This window comes from Camponotus vicinus, unplaced genomic scaffold (genome assembly GCF_025532165.1).
Source record: "Camponotus vicinus isolate PSW18456_S1 unplaced genomic scaffold, iyCamVici1.0 SCAF_7, whole genome shotgun sequence".
NCBI classification, from domain to species: Eukaryota; Metazoa; Arthropoda; class Insecta; order Hymenoptera; family Formicidae; genus Camponotus; species Camponotus vicinus.
The window spans coordinates 15,147,008-15,174,261 of record NW_028141979.1 but is presented as its reverse complement, the minus strand read 5'-3'; the positions used below and the strand labels follow the sequence as shown (position 1 = coordinate 15,174,261).

At 32.7% G+C, this 27,254-nt stretch overlaps 2 protein-coding genes across 5 annotated transcripts in view; one reads left to right on the top strand and one right to left on the bottom strand.

The window, feature by feature from the left end:
• LOC145974574 (dynein axonemal heavy chain 6-like) overlaps window positions 1-27,254 on the top strand; it is a 424,968-nt gene that overhangs the window by 314,087 nt on the left and 83,627 nt on the right. For 3 of the 4 annotated variants that reach the window (XM_083104479.1, XM_083104480.1, XM_083104482.1), the window contains exon 9: window positions 23,134-23,300. In XM_083104479.1, coding sequence (XP_082960605.1) covers window positions 23,134-23,300 — 167 coding nt within the window. Of the gene's footprint in view, window positions 1-23,133; window positions 23,301-23,932; window positions 24,143-27,254 lie in introns of those variants that run through there. The other variant, XM_083104481.1, reaches the window with a different exon arrangement.
• Window positions 1,097-15,531, bottom strand: LOC145974983 (uncharacterized). The gene is made up of 10 exons (XM_083105113.1): window positions 15,480-15,531; window positions 11,904-12,910; window positions 11,178-11,376; window positions 10,437-10,541; window positions 5,400-5,534; window positions 4,009-4,176; window positions 3,494-3,526; window positions 2,199-2,389; window positions 1,819-1,978; window positions 1,097-1,224 (listed from the first exon to the last, which is right to left on the bottom strand). The coding sequence occupies exons 1-10, from the start codon at window positions 15,529-15,531 to the stop codon at window positions 1,109-1,111; spliced, it is 2,166 nt and encodes a 721-aa protein (XP_082961239.1). The 3' UTR covers window positions 1,097-1,108.

Below are 27,254 nucleotides of genomic sequence, written 5' to 3'. Positions count from 1 at the left end.
ATTGAATAGGGGTTACTAGTTTTATCCCCTTATAACAATACGAGAGGCTGAAAAAAATATTAATAAATAACCCTAGTAGCACAACTGCATTGGAGCAATATTGGCTAACAATATATATCCAATTTTTAATGTTGGGTATAGATTGGTTCTTATATATTGGTCCAATATTGTAAAGTAGACGCTCTCTCTTTTTTAGCTAATATTGTATTGTAATGTTGGACCAATAAATTAATTTCATTTTTAAGCAATATTGGCTAACAATATATATCCAATTTTTTAATATTAAATATACATTAAATTCCTTTATTGGTCCAATATTGTAAAGTAGACGCTTTCTCTTTTCAGACAATATTAAATTTTATTATTGGGCCAATATAATGGGTGTATCCAGAAGCACAACCGCTCACTGAGCGGCTAAGTAGTACTCGAATGTGATTGGTGAATTCAAAGATAGAAGCCAATCACATTCAATTGTTACTTAGCCGCTCAGTGAGCGGTTGTACTTCTGGATGCACCCAATAACTTATTTTTCAATCAATATTGGCAAAAATAAATTTTTCATCATGGTGTATACCAATGTCTCCATCAATATTGATAGACATTGATATCAATTATAACAAAATCAGTTTTTACTAATATTGATTGAAAAAGAAGTCGATGCATTGGTCCAATAATAAAATTTTATATTGGCTGAAAGAAAATAATGCATTAATTTATAAATACTTTGATTTTAATTTTGACTAAAAATAAACGTAAAGTCTGTTGTTAATAAACAAACAATATACATAAGTTAATAGTTTACAGTTTAATTTATTACAATTACTGCATACAGTTTAATTTATTACAGTTTAATAACTTTTTAATTTTTTAATTTCACAGTTTATTTTGTTTTTTTTTTACAAAGCATGTAATATATATTCTTCAAGAATATAAGTATAATATTGAAAGAATATAAGTATATATGTATTAACATAATGTAGTAGTATAATAAAGTTTTAAAAATACACCTAATATAGTTTTTTAATAAGAAAATATAAAATATACTCTTTGGTATATAATACTCTTTGGCTTCCATATTAAAATAAATCTCTTATTTATTTTGTCCTGTTTATTTTGTTCTTTCTTTCCTTCCTCCTTCTCTGTCTCCACTTTCTGCAAGGAATTTCGATATTTTTCTAAGAATTTCAGTTTTGGATGTATTTTCTAATTTTTCCGAAACAATCTCTAGAAATAAAAAAATTGTATAAATAAGTCTTTGTTACTAAACTGCATACAAGTTTTTCATTATAAACTTAGTTCTTAATTATACATATATATAGTTATTAATATAAGAAATCTGTATTCTTTATAGTAAATAAATTTAATTTCTAAATTTTGAAAATTATTAAATATATTACTAACCTATATTAATGTAAGCTATATACAGGGTGTCCCATAATTATCATCGAAGCTCTCGTGTGCAGGTAGAACAGATAAAATCAAGTCGAAAATTATTAGGTCATTTTGCTATATTCTCAATAATTAACGAAAAATTAAATTAAAAAGATTTCTACTCGCGCGGATTCGCCGATCTTTTTAATTTAATTTCTCGTTCTACCTCCACATTAGAGCTTCGGCGATAATTATGGGACACCCTGTATAAACATATATAAATATATCATACTATTTGAGCAAAAAGTAGAAAAAGTATTACATTTTTAATATATATCGCATTTTTTTGTAACATTTGAAATTTTTAAAAATTTTGTTAATATTTCTATATGTATATAAAATTTTTAAAATATTTTTACTAATAAAAAATAAAAAAATAAAACTTACCAAATACTGCAGCAGCAACCTTAGTTGCAGAAAAATCACGTTTCTTTTGTTTTCCACAACCACTAAAGTTTATTGAAACAGCCTTCTTCATTAGCAGCTTCATTACTGATGGCACTAATTCTTTCTCTGTTTCTCCAGAGGCAAGGTTGAGATATTTTACCTAAGAATTAAAATAGTTGTTCATGTAATAAAGTTAAATTGTTTTGAAGTAGATTATGTTATATAGTTTAAAATTTTTAATATTATAGTTTAACAAAATAATGATCTAAGATTTTGTGCTCATTTTTTCCTTTAATGCTACGTGTAATTTAATACAACATGCTCTTTCAACACATTGTGGAATTAATTAAGTTCATTGTTTTACTTTTTTATATTTTTACCAAAGATATAAAATCTTCCTCAGAATTTGTCAAACATTGATCAATTTTATCAAAAGACTCCATTGAAGAAATTGGGAGTAAGCGGCTAAACTTGTTAATGGTACTATTCTTATTTTGTGTTAATAGAGCATCAAGTTTTATTTTAATTTTTTCCTGTTCCTTTCTCGATGCAATTATTTCAAATCTGACTTTTCCCACACAGAAAATAATATCTATTAGATATCTATTAGATATTCCCAATGGGCATTAGGGATATCCACGAATATATAGGAAACATTTATTAGACGTGCTTTAGATATCCAGATGTCCGCCATTCGAGATCTCATAAATATCCATAGGATATCTACATAAATATCCATTAGATATTCATACAATATTTAGTGGATATTTCTGTAGATATCCATTGCATGTATACTGGATATTCATCAGATTTCTGCGTGGATATTTATTCAATGTTCCATAAATATCTACAGGATATGTAAACTAATATCCTGTAAATATCTATACAATATTCAGTGGATATTTACTATATATAGATACATTTATTACGTATATATTGATATTTATTTTGGATATTGATTTAATGTTCTGTATATAGATACCATATATAACGGAATTTAAAAAAAAATTAACCGTCTGCGGTTAATTATATGGAGCTCTGGAGCTCCTCGCAAAAGCTAGAGGACATACGACTATAATAGTCTGCGCTCTTTGACCGATAAGCCGTGACTCGTGGGACTTGTGCTGCGGCCTAATATACTGTCTTAGATGGATCCCACTTTCGGGTTAGGCGTTTTCCTTTTCGCCACCTAGCGGCGAGGCGTGAAGCTCGTGGAAGTATATGAATATCCATTGGATATCTTTGGTAGATTTTCAGTAGATATGGATATGTGGATTTTATATGGATGTCCAGTGGATATCCTTGATAGATTTTCAGTGGACATGGATATGTAGACATTATATGGATGTCTATGGATATCCTTGGTAGATGTTCAGTGGACATGGATATGTGGACAATATATGGATGTTCAATGGATATCTTTGGTAGATTTTCAGTAGATATGGGTATATGGATTTTATATGGATGTCCAGTGGATATCTTCCATAGATTTTCAGTAGATATGAATATAGGGATTTTATATGGATATTCGATGGATATCATCATTGGTTATTCAGGAGATATAAACATTTTAGACATCTTTTAGATATCTATTGATTATCCATAGTGGATAGGGACATTAAATGGATATGTAGATATCCAGTAGATATTCATTAGATATTTTCTTCTGTGTGGGCTTCTAATAGTTTAAAAATAGTTTTCAAAACTCCTGAAAAAATTATATAAAAATTATATTTATTTAATAGAAATAAATAATTAAAAATAATATAAGATATAAAGACTGCGTAAATAAAATAGAAAACAAATAAAGGAAAAAAACGGCATGAAAAGCCACATGCATTCAAATGCAAAAACCAATGTTTATTATTTTAAAAGATACAAAGCTTAGAGAATGGATAATCTATTATATATTGCCCGATATCAGCGTATTCGACCTCACCTTTATTGGTTTTTCTGATGACTAATTGTAAGATCAGCTTTTAATTTAATGACTTATTTTTATATTATTTATTAGCGCTGAAGATGATCCAAAAAAAAGGTCGAAACATTCGCTAAGCTTTGTATCTTTTAAAATAATAATCATTGGCTTTTGCGCCTGAATAATTGCGCGTGGCTGCTGTTTTTTCCTAATTATGAAATTAAAAATATTATTTCTTTTTAAACTAAAATAGAGCTGTAACAAAATCTCACCATCTTTAACATGCTGCATATTGTTTGAATTTTCTGCATTAACTTCTTCATTGTTTTGGATTTTTGCATTTTTATTGCATATTGTCGGATTATTTGTAACGTGAGAATCTTTTTGCAACGTTTTTTGGTGTTGCTCTGTTTTTGTTATTTTGCAATCAAAAAAATTTTCTTAATTTTAGAAACTTTAGATACAAATATTTTTACTTGAATAGCATGTCCTAATAATCTATATATATATATACACAGGGTGTCCCAAAAGTCTCGGAACGGTCGAATATTTCATAAACTATGCACTTTAGAAAGAAATGTTTCAGACAAAAGTTGTATGGCTTGAAGGGGGCCATCAGATGGTGGCAATGATTTGACCTTGGAGAGTGACTTGAAGGTCATGTGAAGGTCACCTCCAACTTTTTAAACGGAACATCCTACATACTTTTGCATATTCTTGTAGCTTGCTTCGAAAGCTTTCCAAAACACTATAATAAAGTATTTTTTCATTCAGTACTTTTCGAGTTATGAGGCTTGAAATAATTTCTTAATTTTACATAAAATATCTAGTAAAATATTCATTTTTCGATTATCTTACCTCAATACTTTTATGTATAAAATGATGAAAGGAATCAATTGGTGTAAAGAAAACACAATTGTTTCTAAAAAAGATATGTAATTTGCAATTAACAATTACATATTTTTTCTTGAAAACAACTATGTTTTTTATTTACACTAATTGATTCTTCACATTGTTCTGTGCATAAAAGTATTAAGGTAAGATAATCGAAAAATGAATATTTTACTAGATATTTTATGTAAAATTAAGAAATTATTTCAAGCCTCATAACTCGAAAAGTACTGAATGAAAAAATACTTTATTATAGTGTTTTGGAAAGCTCTCGCGGCAAGTTACAAGAATATGCAAAAGTATATAGGGTGTCCCATTTAAAAAGTTAGAGGTGACCTTCACATCACTCTCCAAGGTCAAATCATTGCCACTATTTGATGGCCCCCTTCAAGCCATACAACTTTTGTCTGAAACATTTCTTTCTAAAATGCATAGTTTATGAAATATTCGACCGTTCCGGGACTTTTGGGACACCCTGTATATATATATATATATATATATATATATATATATATATATATATATTATGTCATATAATTAATTTCATTTCAGAGATGCAGTAAATATATAATACAAAGAATAAATTATTTGGCAAAAAATGCTATGTATTGTAGGTAAAAATTAGTTTGAATTAATTATTAAATATATAATATAATAAATGTATTGTAGGTAAAAATTAGTTTGAATTAATTATTAAATATATAATATAATAAATGTCTAAATATCTAAAAATGATTAAAATGGCATTTTTGTTTCATGCTAATATTATTACCTTGAAATTCGCGAAAAAATGGAACAGCAGGACGTTTAGTTCGTTTTTCTGACAATGAGTTTATATGTTGTTTTCTTGACGCTAGATTTTCATCATCGGAAGATACATTGCTTTGATATCGACGTGGTAATTGTTGGGCAGAGTATGCAACACTATGCACTGTCAAACACAGCTCTATTACAGCAACATATGAAATACAGTGGTGAATGCAGTACGATATAACACGTCAGTAAATCCGTTATAATGAAAAAGAAAAATGATACAAAGGAACACTTAGAAAGGAAGTGACGCAATCTGTGTAGAAAAAGAAAAACTAATAAGAAGGCCCGCGGTAAAGGCTCGCGGTAAATCGTGACTGTGGTGCCACATACGAGGTGGGCGGTAGAAATGAATCTCCAACACTCTCCCTCATTTATATAGTCCACCGCTCGTAATATTACTCTATTCCACTGAGATCGAGCCCTCGGACACAATAATTGTGTTTCTTCCTTGGCAATTGCTTAGTGAGTATATCTGCCAGCATCTCTTCCGTAGGCAGATATTCGAGCTTTATTGAGTAGTTGTTCAAAACCTCTCGAATAAAATGTTGACGAATTTCAATATGTTTTGACCTTGCATGGTAAACGGGATTACGTGCTAATTCACCCGCACCTTGATTATCGTTGTAAAGGGTAGTATCTGTTAATCCTTCGAATCCTAGTTCCTTCAGGAAGTTGGTGAGATAAACAGCCTCCTTGGCCGCGTCAGTCAATCCCAAGTATTCCGCTTCTGTCGATGATAACGCAACTGTCCTCTGTTTGCGAGACTCCCATGTAATAACGCCTCCCGCTAGTATGAAAGCAGATCCAGTGTATGAGCGTCTATCTATCGCACAACTTCCCCAATCAGCGTCCACATAGCCCAGTAGGTTTTCGTGCATTTTAAACATAGGTTCACGTCGACAGTGTTCTTCAGATATCTGAGCACATGTTTCGCTGCCATCCAATGTTTCTTTTCGTGTCCACAGTTGAATTGACTTAATACACTTACCGTGTGGGCAATATCAGGCCTAGTGCCTATGGCTAAATACATTAAACTGCCCACGAGCTCTCTGTACGGAATCGTATCATCATTCTTTTCGGAGTCACCCATTGTTAATTTGCAGCCACTGGCCATTGGGGTGCTCGATGTCTTGCAGTCTATCATTCTAAACTTCACCAGTAAATCTTTGATGTAATTGGATTGGGATAGACGAAAACTCTCCCTGTCTTTGGTAATTTCTATTCCTAAACAACATCGGGCTTCTCCGCGATCCCTGACCGCGAACTGACTCTTTAGCATTTCGATTATTTCTTGAATCATTGTACGGTCCCTTGAGGCGATTAAAATGTCATCGACATAAACCAGGAGAACGATTGTTTTTTCCTTGTTTACATAAATGCATGGATCGGCATTTGTCGGAGTAAGGCCAGCGTCCTTGAGTGCGTCGTGAAGTCTTAAGTACCATCTACGTCCAGCCTGACGAAGCCCATATAAGGCCTTTTTCAGAAGGCAAACCTTTGATCCTTGACGAAGTTGCGATAACATCGCTTTGGCCTTGCCTCGTAAATGTCCCGCCGATTTGTCCTGCATGATTCTCATCAGCATTTCCTCTAGATGCTCCGGCATTTCCATGTAAACTACGCTATCCATGACTCCGTGTAAATACGCTGCAGTGATGTCTAACTGCGATATTGACATCCCGAATTGGGCTGATAAGGCGACCAATAATCTTAGCGATTCGAGCCTTGCCACTGGAGCAAAAGTTTCTTCGAAATCAATCCCAGGGCGTTGTGAGTAACCTTTTGCTACTACTCTAGCTTTTCTTCTTTCTACCTTTCCGTCCGCTCCATGCTTGTTCTTTAGGATTGTCCTGCACTTGACGACGTTTACACCCTTAGGTCTATCAACAAGCTCCCAAGTGTCATTGGCAACCAAATTCTTTACTTCCTCGTAGATCGCTTCCTTCCATTCGGCAGCATCGGGACCTGAAATAGCTTCAAAAATAGATATCTCTCCCGCAAATAAAGCATACCTTGAATCGTGCCACTCGACATCATCATCTGAAGATGATTCGACAATCATGGAATCTGGCAATTGCTTCTTGCTGCTCCTCAAATTATATTGCCTTGTTGGAATATCTGGTTTTTTGTTTGTCGCTCCCTTCGGGCGTCCGAGTGTGTTTGGCGGGCGTCGCGCCCTCATCTTCTCTCTCAGTTTCAATATTATTATCAGTCTGTTGACTTTCGGATGATGCAGTAACCGGATTGCGGCTGTTCGCCCCAATGTCGGTGTCGCGTGGCTCCTCCATTGTCTCAAGATTATCCTCGATATTGAATCTGCCATTCTTTGTCTCTTCGGTGATTATATCCTCAACAGAATCCGTTGTGTAGAATTCGTTGAAGAACTTAACGTCTCTAGCGATATGGATCTTCCGATCCTTTGGACTCCATACTCTGTATGCCTTCGATACTTCAGAGTATCCTACGAAGATGCCTTCCAGTCCGCGAACATCAAATTTTCCCTTGCTTGGAGATTTGTTCAGAATAAACACCTTGCTACCAAATATTCGCAAATGCGATATGCTCGGGCGTTTTCCAAACCATTTTTCAAACGGCGTTCCCGAATTCAGGCTTTTGGTGACACACCGATTCCTGATATAGTTCGCGGTCGCAACAGCTTCGGCCCAAAATGACGCCGGAAGTCCAGATTGGATCATCATGCATCTCGCAGCCTCAACTAGGGTTCTGTTTCTACGTTCGGCGACTCCATTTTGTTCAGGACTGTACGATACTGTTAGGCGACGGCGAATACCGTGTTCCTTGAATAGATTATCTAGAGTGGAATTACAGTATTCTTTACCGTTATCCGACTGAACCGCCTTGATTTTTTGTCCAGTTTGATTCTCAGCTAGCTTCATAAACTCCTTAAATTTTTCGGCTACTTCGCTCTTGTTGCGTATAAAGTACACTTCACACCACCGGCTACAATCATCTATGAAGGTAACAAAATAGCGCGCACCGCCTTCAGATTCCGTACGCATAGGCCCACAGACGTCTGTGTGTACGATGTCTAGTATGCCCGAAGCTCTATGGCTTTTAGCTGGGAACGAAGTACTTGATAATTTTCCTGCGGCGCATATCTTATCAGTCATGACAGACCCATCATTGAGTTTTATGCCGTTCGCTGAATGGGACTTCCACATTAGGTTCACGTCCTTTTCATTGAGATGTCCTAGACGTTCATGCCACATCTTGATTTGAGATCGTTCGTCCTTGCGTGCCGCGTGTGCGTTTTGAGAAAAGTCCTCCTGGAGATAAAACAGATCACCTATACGATTGGCTATTGCGGTTATGTTACCTTGTAAATCCTGAATGACCGCGTGACCTTGTTTAAACAAAACTTCGTGTTGATTGTCCACAATCTTAGCAACTGATAGAAGATTGGTCCTTAAATCGGGAACATATAATGTATTTTTCAGCCTTATCTTCCTTGCATCGCTTCCGTCCGAAGCTGTTACCTTGACATCTCCCATCGCCTCGATCTTCGTAGTAGAATCGTTAGCGAGATTCAATCCGCTAGTGATATTTTTAGTGTTCGTGAAAAGACCCTTATTACTACATAAATGCGAAGTGCAACCGCTATCCAAGCACCAGTTTCTTGATGCTCTATCATTGTTTATCAACAACGTTGTTTCGGTTGCTAGCAGCGTTGTTTCAGTTGCGTGATTCGATTTTTTATTAGTATTTGCTCTTTTGGAGAAGCAGTTTGCAGCCTTATGTCCAGGCTTTTTGCAGTAATTACATTTAATTCGTGTGTGCGCGGACGATGATGTATCCTTGTTGCTGTTTCCTGTTTTACTCTTCGAGGTATGATGCTGATTCTGTTTCACAAATAGAGCACCGGATTCGCTATCGGCTGATTTTTGTTTACGTGCCTCACTTTCCTCAATTATTTTAATCTTTAACGTGTCAGCATCTGGCAGATCATCGCGAGACTCTATCGCACATCTAAACGTATCGTAACTACTAGGGAGGCTATATAATATAATAATTGCGAGCATATCACCATTTATTTCTACATTCATTGCCTGCAGCTTGTCAACCGCATCAAAAAGGTCATTTAAGTGGTCCTTGACATCGCCACCTTCTGGCATTTTATGCAGCATGAGACGTTTTAAAAGAGTTGCCTTACGTGCAGGTCCTTTTGATGCATAGATCGACTCTAATTTGTCCCAGACATCCTTGGACGTCTCGCAACCTCGGATTTGTTTGAGCTCCGATGGATTGATGGACAAAATAAGATCCGATTTCGCCTTGCGATCCTCGATGATCCACGAATCATATGCTGCTTGTGAGGATGCTCGTGTGGCATGATCGGTTGAAATCACAGGTTTCGGTTTCTCTCCGGAAACATACGCCCATGTGTCGTTTTTCACTAACAATGCCTCTGCTTGTATACGCCACGTATCGTAGTTATTTCTGGAAAGCAGTTCTAGGCGAGTAGAATTTATAATATTGTGTGACATATTGTCTCTGTACGTGTGAAACTGACTTACGCGATATTTCAATAATATTCGGTACTAAGTTTCGTTTACCGTACGCTCTTAGAACGGGATCCGATATCGTATCAAGAAGATTGTCCGGTGAAGAAGATCGATTCTGAATCTGGTTTTACCAGAGCACGTTGTGTTTCTAACCTCAGTGGAACGATGTTCCGCGAGTGCCTGGGCCCATAACCTGTTGGGCAGAGTATGCAACACTATGCACTGTCAAACACGGCTTTATTACAGCAACGTATGAAATACAGTGTTGAATGCAGTACGATATAACACGTCAGTAAATCCGTTATAATGAAAAAGAAAAATGATACAAAGGAACACTCAGAAAGGAAGTGACGCAATCTGTGTAGAAAAAGAAAAACTAATAAGAAGGCCCACGGTAAAGGCTCGCGGTAAATCGTGACTGTGGCGCCACATACGAGGTGGGCGGTAGAAATGAATCTCCAACAGTAATTTCGTTTGTCGTTTTGATGTACAATATGACTCACGATCAGAGTCATCACTGCTCAAATGAGACGTGTCTTCTGCTTTGGATGCTTTTTTTATAGCATCAGCAAAATTGTCTATAAAAAAAATTTTTCGATGAGTATTCTATCAAGTAATATTAAAAAAGAAAAATAAAAATAATAAAAATAAACTTATCGTCACAAATAAAAAATAATACATATACACAGAAAAATGAAACATGTACACATACACACACACACACACACACATGTATGTATGTATATATGTGTGTGTGCGTTTTATTTGTGTTTATTTGTATTTTATTTGTGTGTACATTATATTTTATTATAAATTTTAATTTATATTTTATTATAAAATTAAATTAGTAACTCTGATAATTGACATCAATTAAAAATAAATTTGACATCAATTAAAAATAAAGCTTTATACTATTTCTATAAAATCAATACCAAATAAATGTTGAATTCATGTTCAAAAAATAAAACCACATAATTGTGATATAAAAATCACTCAAATTAATATTTTTATCATAATTTTCTACAAAGAGTTTATCACATAATTTTCATTAACTTAATCTTAAAATAAAATATTTTATTATTATTATTATTATTATTTCATTTTGATATAACTTTTATTTATCCTTTGATATAACTTTTATCTATCCTTTATTATAATAATAGAACATCTTAATTTAAAAATAAATATGGTAAAAATATATATAAAATCTGTACCTGTATGTCCCAAAACTCTTATGTTAACAGGGCTCCAATCGTCATTGGGGGCAATATCGTTTTTCAGGTATTTTTTTAGGATTGATGGAGTTATATTTTTAGGCCATAATGTGATTTTGTTATCAGATGATATCCAGGAAGAAAGAATAATTTCAACAGAAGCTTCTTCAATAAATTCGACTATTGCATACTTTTGCATCTGCATACATATATCAAAATGTTTACGTATATAATTTATTTAAAAAAATAGATATTGGAAAAAATATTTACATATATTATTGTCATATATTTACATATATTATTGTATAAAATAACAAATTAACAAAGAAATATAATTTGAAAAAAGACTAATGTAAGTATTAGCTTCATTAAATCTATGTAGCAATTGTATGTAAAAGAGGATACCCAATATATGAAATATTAGCTTCAAACACAATGCATTTGGCTTCTATTTCTGCTAAATTAATTATTTTAAATGAGTCTTCTAGCTTATACATTCTATATATTTTTAATTTTTGAGATTCACAAGGATAAGTAAAATAATTACTGTATTTTGTAAATTGCTTACAAATTAAATCAACACAATGTATTTCTTGTAAATTCTTAAGAACAATATTAAAAATTTGTACAATATTTCCATTTTTTAATAACGCATAACGATCATGTTTATGACAAGTTTATCACAAAATGATACTCGTAAATAATTATCTCTTTATACTGACTTACAGAGCTATCTATGCCAGCAACAAGTGGCCCACATTTATGTTTATGTTTTAACTCCCAATTAAAAATATATTTCCCAGAAATGGAAACATTTTCAGAAAGTCGTCGTGATAATTGTGATAATGGTTTCTTCCCACCCCGAAGAGATCTTTTTATTTTTCCGAGCAAATTTTCAAAATCAAATGAACTTATTTCATCTAATGGCTTATTAAAATTTCTAACGTCGTCTGGAAGATGAACAAGATTATGGACATTATAAATTTTAGAGTTTGGACCAAAAAAGTCATCAAAAGTTTTAATAAATTCTATCAGTAAAACCTGTGCATAATCACATAATTGAATTGCTAAATTTGGATATGAAAGAATAAATATAGCTATATGAAAAATCTTAAAATGTTCAATATGATTATTTGGAAGAATTCCGTTTAAAACAAAAAGTCCAGCATATAAGAGAAATTGGCGTAGTTCAGTAGCTTTCCATTTTGTAATTTTATACAAATTTTGTGGTTTTCTTGCAAAATCTACAGGAATGTATTCATGCAACAATTCTAATCTTTCAGATAAGAGACTAATTCTCCTTGAATCTAATTTACAAAAATAATTATTTCCCTGCACCATTTGAAAAAGCATTCTTCTCATAACTCCTAAATAAACGAGATGCATTGGATCCAGTATAAATTTTGTAACCATAGGAAAATTAATCTCTGTTAAAGGAGAAATACCATTACGATGCTCCAATTGCGTTTGTAGTAAAAAACTCTCATCTATTCGTATTTCAGCATCGATTTTATCAAATAATGTTGCACCAAACGGATGTGTTCCTTTTTGTATGCACCTTTCGCAACCATAAAAACCATTATGTCCTTTAATGACTTTAACAAAAGCTCTAGCGGGTGCATCACAAATGAAGCCTGAAATCGAAAATGAATATAATTTTGAATCGATAACTAGACCATCATTACAAAGATTCTTGTACTCTTGTATAAAATCTTTCAAATATTCGTATATATCTGGAGGTTTAGATTGACCACAGTATACAGCAACAATACAAGGATCAAGTTTACATAATGATTGATCTATTTTGCAAAGTATCGGCCAAAATTGAATTGATGAACTATTGGCTAATGGCAGCCCATCAATATTAACAAACAAACCAGGATCGGACGGTGGTCGTGCGCACTGCGTCGCTGAAACTTGCCTGAGGCGAAGAGTAGGCGGAACGCGGGTTCGAGTTCACCCAGACCCAATAGGAATGAGAAAATTTAGTCGTATGATGATATGCACGCTGCGTCGCTGAAACTCGCTTAAAGGCGAAACAGTAAGGCGGAACGCAGTCTCGAACTCATCCAGACGATTTAGGTATAAGATTATATATAGGTTAAGTTATTTATAAGGAAATGAAATGTATTACAGGAAAAAGAAATAAAGGTTTAGATATAGTCTCTTTGACTAAAAAAGCTAGGGGCTCTAAACAAAGGGGTTTTTTTTTTTATTAACAAACAAGTTTATTTCTTGTAACGATTTCAGTAAAGATACTTTTAAAAACAAATTTTGTAAGTTATTAGCAATTCCAAAATAACAATATTTTCCATCATACATATCAAAAACAAAACTATTTCTTGGTGTTTTTAATAAAATGTCTTAGCATCAGAAAATGCAATAAGATTAAATTTTTGTAATGTACATAAAAGAGAATTCAAAGCTGTGTGAGAAATTCTATATTCAAGCGCCCACTGGGCAAGATTACTTGCTAAGTTAGAATTAGTATCTTCTGTAAAATCTTTTAATACATTAAAACTATTAGAAAAACTAATAGAAAATTCCGCAGTATTATTGTCGTTAGACCTTTCTTCATTGAAATCATTTTCAAATAAATAATACTCAATAGAAGAACATGAACTATCCGCTTCATTATTAGTGCAGTTAGAATTTATACTTTCATCCTCATTTGTTAACGAATTACAAAGGAATTCATATTGATTAAATTGCTGGCAATGCTCTGATAAGTCAGAATTAAGAGATTCTTTAGAATATTTTTACTTGATTGGTTCTTCACTATTATTTTCTTTATCCTGTGTCTCAAGATGTGCAAAATGTTTTTTAACTCTTTCATTTATTGTTTTCCATTTAGTATGTCTCTTTGAAGACATTGTAATCAAATACTGTGTGTGTATATATATATATATATATATATATATATATATAAAACTGCGTTAAAAAAGCTTTATATATGTTTATTTCATATAATGAGTTTAATTAAACTATATTCTATTTATTAACAGTTACCGTTAATTGATAAAGTAAGACTCGTTTTTAGAGGATAGGATTGGAATGGATATATGAAAATAATGGAATTTTCTCTCTCAAGAGAAACAGCAGTGTAATAATCTGTAAAATAACATTTAAAAAATAATATACTATATATCTAATACGCAGGATATCCTCCTAACAGCATATCACGTAATTGTATGTACCTGATTGCTATTGTACATAAAATATAAAGATTTTTGTAATTCAAATTAGTTAAATTGTATTATATAATTATATATAATCTGTTTACACACACACACACACACACACACACATATATATATATATATATATATATATATATTTATATAATACCCTAATATAATATTAAAAACTAAAGACATACTCTTAACTCACAATATTCTATAAATATATGTATTATTTATTCTTATTACATACTAGAAGACAATCTCACTTCACTACCCGGTAAAAAATTTTTCATATATAATTAGACAAAACTGATTATATCTAGTTATACAAACTTATATATCAATTTTGTCCATATAAAAACAGATATGCTTATGTATAAATGGATATGAATATATATATATTTGTATATTATTATATAAAGGTATATTTTTATAATAAAAGTAACAAATATAGGTTTCTTTGTTTTTTATTGTTGCGTGCTTGTTACAAATTATTTACTAAGTGTTACATCGCATTTTTATTGTCTTACATTTAACTAGATACAGTACAATATCCTTTGTAATCACGTGTATATATATATATATATATATATATATATATATATATATATTGATTTCCGACATTGATTTCCGACATTCACCCGACATAAAAAAAAATTATATTTGTATATTTATTTCGAAGTTTTATTACTTTTCTTAACTAAGTTTGTTTTTTAAGATGCAGCCTATATGATGATTCTATCTGAAAATTAGCGTTTTTTATAATGGATTAAATGTTTTCTCGTATTTGAAAAACACACTTACCTTGGTGGGACTCGAACTCGGGACCTCTGGATTGTGAGCCAACTGCCTTACGTGGTAGACTACTTCTTCATTTAATTTAAGTGTTATATATTATCTACATATGTCATAACTAGCGCAAATATATAATTTTCCATAAATTATTTTAAAAACCAAATTTATCATTAAGAAACAAATTCAGTTTTAAGAAAGTAATAAAATTTCGAAATAAATATACGAATATAATTTTTTTCTTAATGTCAGGTCAATGTCGGACACCAGTTGTCGCGGTATTGCCAACGTTGACCCGTGAGTCGGCATCTGGCAAGAGTCGACTAACCTCGCTTGGGCCGATGTCGCGCCGCGATCGGATAGTGACAGTCGGTTGCCATGATATCGCCAACGTCGATCTGAGAGTCGGTATCGGGCAAAAGTCGGCTAACCTTGCTTGAGCCGACGTCGCGCCGCGATCGAATAATGACAGTCGGTATATATATATATATATATATATATATATATATCCAGAGAAAGATAGGGATGTATGTGGGAGGAGGTCGGACGTGTCTTTACGCCCATTTGATCAACGAGCGACAGAATCCATCCGTGGCAACGGCATTGACGCATATCCTGTGGAGAGAGCATTCACACATTTTTCAGCCTAACGAATAATTGCTAGAAAACAATATTCGCAGACTAGAAAAATATGTGAGGCGCAAGTGGCTGGATCGGGAATCGAACCCGAGTCTTTCGCTTTCCGGGCAACTGCTCTAGACCACTGAGCTATCCAGACCTCACACCTAATGCTGCTTTTTAACACAGTGATATGCGACTCCAGAGCGATGTTGGTATCTTGCTCGATGGATGCAATGCCGATTGCCATGGAGGATCCTTGAAAAGGTCGCTCGCTGACCAAATAAGTGCCGGTGGAGGTATTCGCGTACATGCTGGGTTCCGACTGGCCTTCCGTATAAAACGGCACCGACGAGCACAACGCCGTAGAGTGACCACATCCCCCAAGATCCCTCTAGTATATATTAAAATCCCCACTGTACCAAATAGCAGTGGCGGATGGACCCTAAGATAGGGCCGGGGCAGGCCTCCAGATATATATATACAGGGTGACCCATTTTAACTTAGGCAGCCAAATAACTCGAAAAATAAGCAAGATAGAGAAAAATGTTTTAGACAAAAGTTGTATGGTTTCGAGGGGGCCATAAGATGGTATCATTGGTTTGACCTTGAAGAGTCATTTGAAGGTCACGTGAAGGTCACTTCAATTTTTTTAAATGGAACATCCTATATATTTTTGTACATTCTTGTAGCTCATCTCGAGAGCTTTCCAAAACACTATAATTAAGTACATTTTCGTTAAGTACTTTTTGAGTTATGAGGCTTGAAATAATTTCTTAATTTTACATAAACCGTAAAATATCTTGTAAAATATTCATTTTTCGATTACCTTACCTTAATAGTTTTATGTACAAAATAATGAGAGGAATCAATTGGTGTAAAGAAAACACATAGTTGTTTCGAAGAAAAAATATGTAATTTGCAATTAACAATTCCATATTTTTTCTTAAAAACAACTATGTGTTTTCTTTACACCAATTGATTCCTCTCATTATTTTGTACATAAAAGTATTAAGGTAAGATAATCGAAAAATGAATATTTTACAAGATATTTTACGGTTTATGTAAAATTAAGAAATTATTTCAAGCATCATAACTCAAAAAGTACTTAACGGAAAGGTACTTAATTATAGTGTTTTGGAAAGCTCTCGAAATAAGCTACAAGAATATACAAAAATATATAGGGTATTCCATTTAAAAAAATTGAAGTGACCTTCACGTGACCTTCAAATGACTCTTCAAGGTCAAACCAATGATACCATCTTATGGCCCCCTCGAAACCATACAACTTTTGTCTAAAACATTTTTCTCTATCTTGCTTATTTTTCGAGTTATTTGGCTGCCTAAGTTAAAATGGGTCACCCTGTATATACCGACCATATATCCGATCCATATACAGGGTGAGCCATTTTAATTAACGCACGCAATTATTTCGGAAACAAAGCATTTTAGAGAAAAATGTTTCAGACAAAAGTTTTATGGTTTCGAGGGGGCCATAAGATGGTATCATTGGTTTGACCTTGAAGAAAAAATATATAATTTGCAATTAACAATTCCATATTTTTTCTTCAAAACAACTATGTGTTTTCTTTACACCAGTTGATTCCTCTCATGATTTTGTACGTAAAAGTATTAAGGTAAGATAATCGAAAAATGAATATTTTACAAGATATTTTACGGTTTATGTAAAATTAAGAAATTATTTCAAGCCTCATAACTCAAAAAGTACTTAACGAAAAGGTACTTAATTATAGTGTTTTGGAAAGCTCTCGAGATAAGCTACAAGAATATGCAATGACAAATAGTAGGTTCCATTTAAGAAATTGAAGGTGACCTTCATGTGACCTTCAAATAACTCTTCAAGGTCAAACCAATGATACCATCTTATGGCCCCCTCGAAACCATAAAACTTTTGTCTGAAACATTTTTCTCTAAAATGCTTTGTTTCCGAAATAATTGCGTGCGTTAATTAAAATGGCTCACCCTGTATATACAAGGTGTCCTACACCACCCGTACACCCCTTTTCTTTCAAAAACTAATCATTTTAGAGAAAAATGTTTTGGACAAAAATTGTATGGTTTCGAGGGGGCCATAAGATGGTACTATTGGTTTAACCTTGAAGAGTCATTTGAAGGTCACGTGAAGGTCACCTCAATTTTTTTAAATGGCACCCCCTATTTTTTATTACATATTCTTGTAGCTGACCTCGAGAGCTTTCCAAAACACTATAATTAAGTTAGTTTTCATTAAGTACTTTCCGAGTTATGAGGCTTGAAATCATTTCTTAATTTTACATAAACCGTAAAATATCTTGTAAAATATTCATTTTTCGATTATCTTATCTTAATACTTTTATGTACAAAATAATGAGAGGAATCAATTGGTGTAAAGAAAACACAGTTGTTTCGAAGAAAAAATATGTAATTTGTAATTAACAATTACATATTTTTTCTTAAAAATAACTGTGTTTCTTTTGCACCAATTGATTCCTCTTATTATTTTGTACATAAAAGTATTAAGGTAAGATAATCGAAAAATGAATATTTTACAAGATATTTTATGATTTACGTAAAATTAAGAAATTATTTCAAGCCTTATAACTCGGAAAGTACTTAATGAAAACTAACTTAATTATAGTGTTTTGGAAAGCTCTCGAGATGAGCTACAAGGATGTGCAAAAATATATAGGATATTCCGTTTAAAAAAATTGAAGTGACCTTCACGTGACCTTCAAATGACTCTTCAAGGTCAAACCAATGGTACCATCTTATGGCCCCCTCGAAACCAAACAACTTTTGTCTGAAACATTTTTCTCTAAAATGCTTAGTTTTTGAAAGAAAAGGGGTGTACGGGTGGTCTAGGACACCCTGTATATAATTTCTCAGACAAGCAATTAATAAAATGATAAAAGCACAAACGACAAATTAATAACGGGCTTTGCGTTAATATTTCAACTAACGTTCACGTCTAAAACGCAGAAAAGAACACTTCTCTGAAGAAAAGGAAATCAAGTATCCGCACTTATAATTAAATTATTTAGCATGGCCGGAACACGAATGAACGAGTCCCGGGCAGTCCCAGCTCGTGCAGGCAGCACGAGCCCGGCCGGCCCCGGTCAGTTATGGTCACGTCACAACGCTGGAGCAATCCTCAGTTGCCACGTCATCATGACGTAATTCATCGATTATATTGCGCATAGATCATGCATAAGTTTGTCTTGATAGGTTCTAAATGCCGAGAAATAAAACTATGATATATTTTTATTGCAACAAAATTTTAAGATTTATTATACACATATATCAGATCGGTTTACTGATATTTTATAAAAACGCAAGTTTCCCAAAAATAATTCAATTTAATTAAATGTAAAGAAAAAGTACTGCAATATATTATAAAAATTATATAAATATAAAATAAATTATTCAGACATAAATGAGCGTGCAATTAACAATATTTATATTTTATTGTTAGTAATCAATATTGGTATTAGCATGGACAACGATATTGGCAGTACATTTACGTTTAATTGATAACCAATATTGGTGTCATCATGGATGTAAGATATTGGCACTATATTTACATTTATTTTATAACCAATATTAGTATTATCATGGGTGTAACAATATCGGCAGCACATTTACCCAGTCAGCAAAGTCTGTTCAAACAGATTTTGTCAATTTCTGCTACAAATTTTTGTCGACAGTAAGATTGCAGATTGTATACAAAATTTGTTATATCAAAATAATGATAACAGAATGTCAGCAGAAATGTTACAAAACCTGCTGACATAATTTGATAGCAGAAACTGAATAGGATTTGTTTAAAATTATCATAGCAGATTGGTGGCAGAAATCGAGCAAGATCTGTGCAACACAATTTGATATCAGATTGGTTGCAAAAACCGAGCAGGATCTGCGCAATGAAATTTGATATCAAATTCTCGGCAGAAATCGAGCAAAGCCTGCAGATATAACTGACGGCAGATTGATGACAGAAATTGAACAGGATCTGTGAGGCGCAATTTGATAGCAAATTGATAACAAAAATCGAGCAGGATCTGCGCACACAATCTCTGATAGCAGATTGACGGCAGAAACGGAACAGAGTTTGCATGATTCGATAGTTCCTTCACTTACCGCTACGTGAGCTGTACTTTCTCGTAATCTAATTTCTGTCAGAAATATATATAAAGTCGCAAATATGAATAAAAGACTAAAAATATAGTAATTATCATTTTAATTTCTATCACTTTAATTTCTGATATCTGATACAAGCAGATGAGATTCAGAATATTAAACTGATTAGAATCAATATGATAAATGGAAAATTATTCATGTACTGCCTATTTGAGGCATAAAGCAAGAATTTAATTCTAAATAAATTACATCTCCAGTTTTACAAGTTACATTTACTTTTATCATTTACTTTATTATTAATTAAATTAAATTAAATTAGTCCTTCGCTATATGAGATATAACTACGATATAACATATATTACATTAACATATATTACGATATAACATATGACATATATGTCATTTTAGAAGAAAATTGTAATTAACTTGCCGATAATATTCTTATTTAGCACTTGTAATAATCAATTTTGTTGCATTTATATAATATTAATAAAAGTAAGCGCAAATCTTGTGCAGTTTCTGCTGTCAATTTGCCATCAGGTTGCATGCGCAGATTCTGCTCGATTTCTGCTGGTAATCTAACATCAAATTGCATCGTGCAGATCCTGCTCAGTTTCTGCCGACAGTTTGTTGACAGGTTATGTTTTACAGATTCTGTCGCCAAAACAAAAGCTTAATGCGGACACAGATGACTACGGTTTTGATGTGGGATTCTGATCGAATTTGCTGCCAATCTGCTGCCAACCTGCTAACATTTTGCTTACTGGGTTACGTTTAATTGATAACCACCCCGTAAGCAAAATGTTAGCAGTATGTCGGCAGACTGGTAACAGATTTAATCAAAGTATATCAGCAGACTGACATCAACTGCGTCCTCATTCAGCTTATATTCTGCTGACAGAGCCTGCTCACAGAATCTGACAGCAGATTGGTAGCAGAAATCCAGCAGGATCTGTTAACATGACTTGACGCTCGATTGACGGCAAAAACCGAGCAGAATCTGTAAACATAATCTGACAACAGATTGTCGGCAGAAATCGAGCAGGATCTGCGCACGCAATCTGATGGCAAATTGACAGCAGAAACCGAACAAGATTTGGGCTTACTTATATTAATGTTGTATAAATGCAATAAAATTGATTATTACAGGTACTAAATAAGAGTATTATCGGTGAGTTATCGATTAATTACAATTTTTTCTGATATGACATAATGTATAATAATATATGTTATATCGTAATTATTCTCACATAACGAAGGACTAGTTCAATTTAATTAAATTAATAATAAAGTAAATGATAAAAGTAAATGTAACTTGTAAAACTGGAGATGTAATTTATTTAGAATTAAATTCTTGCTTTATGTTTCAAATAGGCAGTAAATGAATAATTTACCATTTATCCTATTGATTCCAATCAGTTTAATATTCTGAATCTCATCTGTTTGTATCAGATGTCAGAAATTAAAGTGATAGAAATAGTTACTATATTTTTGATCTTTTATTAATAATCGCGACTTTATATATATTTTTGACAGAGATTTGATTGCGAGAAAGTATATCACATAGCAGTAAACGAAGGAACTATCGAATCATGCAAACCCTGTTCTGCTTCTGCCGTCAATCTGCTATCAGATATTGTGTGCGCAAATCCTGCTCGGTTTCTACGGATCTGACATCAAATTTCGCCGCACAGATCCTGTTCCATTTGTGCCATCAATCTGCCGTCAGTTACATTAGCAGGCTCTACTCAGGTTCTGCTGACAATTTGATATCAAATTTCATTGCGCAGATCCTGCTCGATTTTTGTTACTAATCTGCTGTCAAAATTGCGCCGCACAGATCCTGTTCAGTTTCTGCCATCAATGTGCCGTCAATTATATCAACAAGTTCTGCTCGGTTTCTGTTGATAATCTGTTGTCTAGTTATGTGAACAGATTTTGTTATATTTCTGTTGATATTCTGCCGACATCACATGATATATCAGAACCTGCATCAATTCTGTAATCTTTCTGTCGACAAAAATTTGTAACAGATTACCTGACAAGATCTGCTGTAGCAGACTTGGCTATTGGGGCAATATTGGTGTCATCATGGATGTAAAATATTGGCAATATATTTATATTTATTTTATAACCAATATTAGTATTGTCATGGGTGTAACAATATTGGCAGCACATTTACGTTTAATTAATAACCAATATTGGTGTCATCATGGATGTAAGATATTGGCACTATATTTATATTTATTTTATAACCAATATTAGTATTGTTATGGGTGTAACAATATTGGCAGCACATTTACGTTTAATTAGTAACCAATATTGGTGTCATCATAGATGTAAGATATTGGCACTATATTTATATTTATTTTATAACCAATGTTAGTATTGTCATGGGTGTAACAATATTGACAGCACATTTACGTTTAATTAATAACCAATATTGGTGTCATCATGGATGTAAGATATTGGCACTATATTTATATTTATTTTATAACCAATATTAGTATTGTCATGGGTGTAACAATATTGGCAGCACATTTACGTTTAATTGATAACCAATATTGGTGTCATCATGGGCACTGCAATATTGACAGTACACTTGCATTTCGTTAGTAACCAATATTAGCTTTGCATTGGTTAATATTGGCCAAGATATTCCCAATAAAACCAATATTTAGCCAATGGATTGCCAATGTGCTGTGCTACTAGGGAACTTTCTTACTAGTAGAAAATATCCACCTAATTTCATTTCTTTAACTTGTTCCAAATTTGAGAAAAAAATAAAAACCTAATTTTTAACCCCCTTTTTTGGAGGAGTGTAATTCCATAGGGAGGGATGTAGAAGTATATGTTTATATGAAAAATCGCCTTTAATTTTCGACAAAGAATCATCTCCTAAAATTTTTCACACTTAGTAAGAAATCCTCAATATATTCTTATATGTAATTTATATACTTTTTTTGTAGGAAATTAATACTGTTTTGCACAAATTTGCTTAATATAGAAGTTTTTTTAACATAACACTATTTTGCACATATAATAATTTTTTACACTAAAAAATTCCATAATGTAATTCAAAGTGCATATCACTCAGTCCTATATTATATATTAAGATCAAAGTGATTAGTGAAGTGCAATCTTTTGCAAAGGTTTCAAATTTACTTTTAAAAATAAAATATATGAAGTAATAAAAATATATATTCTATTAAAATTATCTTTTTCAGCATCCATATTTTACGGTGGACTTACTGATATCCATGACAACCGGAATTGTTATAGATCCATCACAAAATATATTTTATTATATAATCCAAACTTTGCAAACTATGTGGGAAGAAAATTTGAGCGCTATCAAATCACTATCATGTGATCCTTTCTTCCATTTCATCAGGTATATGTTTATACACATTAAATTATTATAAATAAATATAAAAAATATTTTTGTATATCTACAAGTGTCAGAATCTGAAATTTGTAGATATGTTTCACAAACACATGTATATACACACACAATTTTGTTGACCTAAATATATTAATTTCAATTACTATTTATTCAAATAAAGTAAGATAAAATATTAGATTTATTTTGAATAATTTATCTTTTAATTACAAAATAATCTGTTTTTTTATTTACAAGGGCTGTATGATAAGTACCCGTGTTTAACGACTGATAGCACCACTGACTCAAAATCTGTATACTATCATTTAACGCCATCTTTCGAATGTCGCTTGTCAAATCGAATCACTGACCGATATTGCTCTTTTTCCATAGTTGCAAACAAACACAAACTTGCCCACTTTCAACAGCTATCAAAACAAAACTACTCGATAAATCTGTCTGAAATTTTGACAGCAACGTTCGAAAGATGGCGTTAAACGATGGTATACAGATTTTGAGTCAGTGGTGCTATCAGTCGTTAAACACGGGTACTTATCATACAGCCGTTGTATTCAAAGATGATTATAATTATTTTATAAGTTATTATTAAATTATTTTTAAATTTGTAATGATGTACTCCGTAGCACTCTCTCGTATGTTTCGAATTCCCAGCCAACCATCCACTGCCACCCTACAAACATCAGACGGACAATGGCAGAAGTGCGTTGCGCCCAGTTTTAATCTTTTAAAATAGTTAGGGCTAGAGACCTTCTAAAAAGAGATTAGCCATCAAGGGGCCATTTTTGATTGGTTCACCATTTTTAGGCAACTCCCGCACATATTCAAATTTTAATAACCCTATTTTGAATATAAGTGATACTTATTAATAATAAATATTATAAATAAATAATGAATATTATATATATAGATAATGTATAAGAGATATTATACAAATAATAATAATAAATTTCATTTAAATTAAAATATTAATAATATTATAAATAATAATAATTAAATTATAATGATAAATTTTATTTTATTTAAAGTATTATTTTATATTAAGGGGATCCTAAAGTGACGGGCGAACTCCGAAGGTTTAGCGCCTCCATCTAAACGTAACTAAAAATGTCGATAATATCAATAATATCGACATTTTTAGTTCAGCCATTACCGACATTATTATTGAAACATGCCCAGTAAGCAAAATGTTAGCAGTCTGCTAGCAGCATGCGAGCAGATTTAAACAGGATATTGCGGCAGATTATCATCAACTGCGTCCACATTAAGCTTGGGTTCTGCTAGCAGAATCTGTCAGCATAAACGGACAGCAGATTGACAGCAGAAATCGAGCAGTATTTGTGCAATGTTATTTGACGTCAGATTGGCGGCAGAAATCGAGCAAGACCTGCGCAATGCAACTTGACGTCAAATTGGCGGCAGAAATCGAGCAGAATCTGTGCAGTGCCATTTGACGTCAGATTGTCGGCAGAAATCGAGCAGGACCTGCGCAATGCAATTTGACGTCAGATTGTTGGCAGAAATCGAGCAGGACCTGCGCAATGCAATTTGACGTCAGATTGGCGGCAGAAATCAAGCAAGATCTGTGCAATACAATTTGATGTCAGATTGGCAACAGTAATTGAGCAAGATCTGTACAATACAATTTGATGTCAGATTGTCAGCAGAAACTGAGCAGGACTTGCCGTCATAATTTAAATGGAATAGAGCGACATTGAAATGCTTCACTAAATAATTTACATTGCTCGTTTTGCTAACTAATTATTAGTTACTAATTACTAAAATTAGTGACTAATAATTAGTTAACGAAACGAGTAATGTAAATTAGTGAAGCATTTCAATATCGCTCTATTCCATTTAAATTATGACGGCAGATCCTGCTCAGTTCCTTACTTTTTAATAAGAGAAACGAACAATATAAAGGTAATATGTGATATGTTATATATATAGTGTAATATATGTTTATTGAGACAAAAAATGTCATTTTTTTACAAATTTTAAAAGATTACATATAAATTATAAAAGAATAAATTAGAAAAGATTACATTTTATGCCACTAATTATAAAGAAAAGTTTATTTTACAAATTCAATAGTTCTACGCACATATATGTTTTATGCGAGAAAATTGTTGTATTTGTAAAAGAAAAATAATATAAAATTTTTGTATTTGTAAAAGAAAAGTAACTAAAAATTGTGGATAAATATACATTTAACTATAATTTTTTAAATCATAAACAAAGTATAACATATAAAACAAAAAGCAAAACATATAGAAAAATAATGTTGATGAATCTACATCATAGGAAATGAAAATTTATTTTATTAATTGAAAATGATTAATATTAATCAAATTAATATATGGCGTATTGACCTGATTAATAATATGTTATTGAATAAAATAAATTTGAATTTTCATGATATTAATTCAACATTTTTTTCGATATACAGTCTATACCGCGTCTAAAACTATTATATATATATATATATATATATATATATATATATCCCAGATAGCACATGGACGTCCCATGGACGTTCAATGGATGTCCAAGTTCGAACATTGGGACGTCCAAAAGATGTCTGCATTAAGTTCGACGGACACCCAATGGACGTCCATAGGAGGTCGGTTTTTCACAACTTTGGACGTCCAAAATAATACCTAAAAAGGATCTAAAATGGACGTTTTCAGTGCTTTATTCTTCAAAATTATTGTTAAAATAAACATCAAAACCTAGAAAAAAGTTTATATTTAATTATATATAATTGTGTAGACATAATTACGTATGGCTTTTGACTTAATTTAATCATATATATAAAATTATTTTTTATTATATACAGGGCGATCCCGAAAAACGATCCGTCTATAAAATGACGTATTCTTGAATCAATTCTAAGACGATTTTTCCTTCGGCAAAATTTCGTCCGAAGCTTAGTTTTTGAATTATTAAAGGAAGTAGTTAACGTATGACGGGTCGAATACAAGAGGCAGGCAAGGGTGGCGCGATTCACCGTCAGACGCGGGTGCTTACGCGGGGCGCCTGCTGCGATCAGCTGGTCGCTATACACATACAGACACACATGCGAACACATACATTCTCTCTCTGTCTGTCTGTCTGTCTGTCTGTCTGTCTCTCTCTCTCTCTCTCTCTCTCTCTCTCTCTCTCTCTCTCTCTCTCTCTCATTCGGTCACTCACCTGTAATTTTTTTTTTTTTTTTTACGAGAGAGGGGAAAATGCATTTTATGCATACCCACCGGTCGATCCAGTGAGTTATGTGGGACTCGAGTACCAAGTCGAATTACCAACTCGGTACTCCCTACCCACTAAAAACCCCTCTCTTTTCACGAATTTCCTTGAACACACTGTCCCTCTGACTTCCCGAGATCTGTTTTCACATAACGTCAAAAAATAGTTATTATTACCTTGTTCGATGACTTTTGATGTATTGCTGTAATTGCTTGAAGGAGAAATGAATTTTCCGATAGATCGTACGTTCTCAAATTTAACGTAGATATCACGTTGCAAAAGACAAGAAATCCACACTAAATTATTAACTGAAAGTTTTTCTTCTTTCATGAACTGTATTCTTTTATAAACTTTAACGTAATCACATTTATTTACTCACTCGATGAGACGAGAAATTTACTAATGACTCTATCACTAATCACTATTAATCACTGTCGAATAATAACTGTTGGCGATTAAAAATCACTCGATGAAAGAAACACGCGCGGACACGTTACTACACGACACGACGACGCGACAATGCGACGATAATTACTCGGCGACTGCAAGCAGTTTTTTGTCATGGTAGGTTGCGGTAGGTTAAGGTACTACTGGCGTTATCGAACGCGATCATGTGTTCGATTGAAGAATGCGGTAAACATAATAAACATTTAACATATTAATATTAGTATTATCATGAATGTGTGTGATATCCATACATCG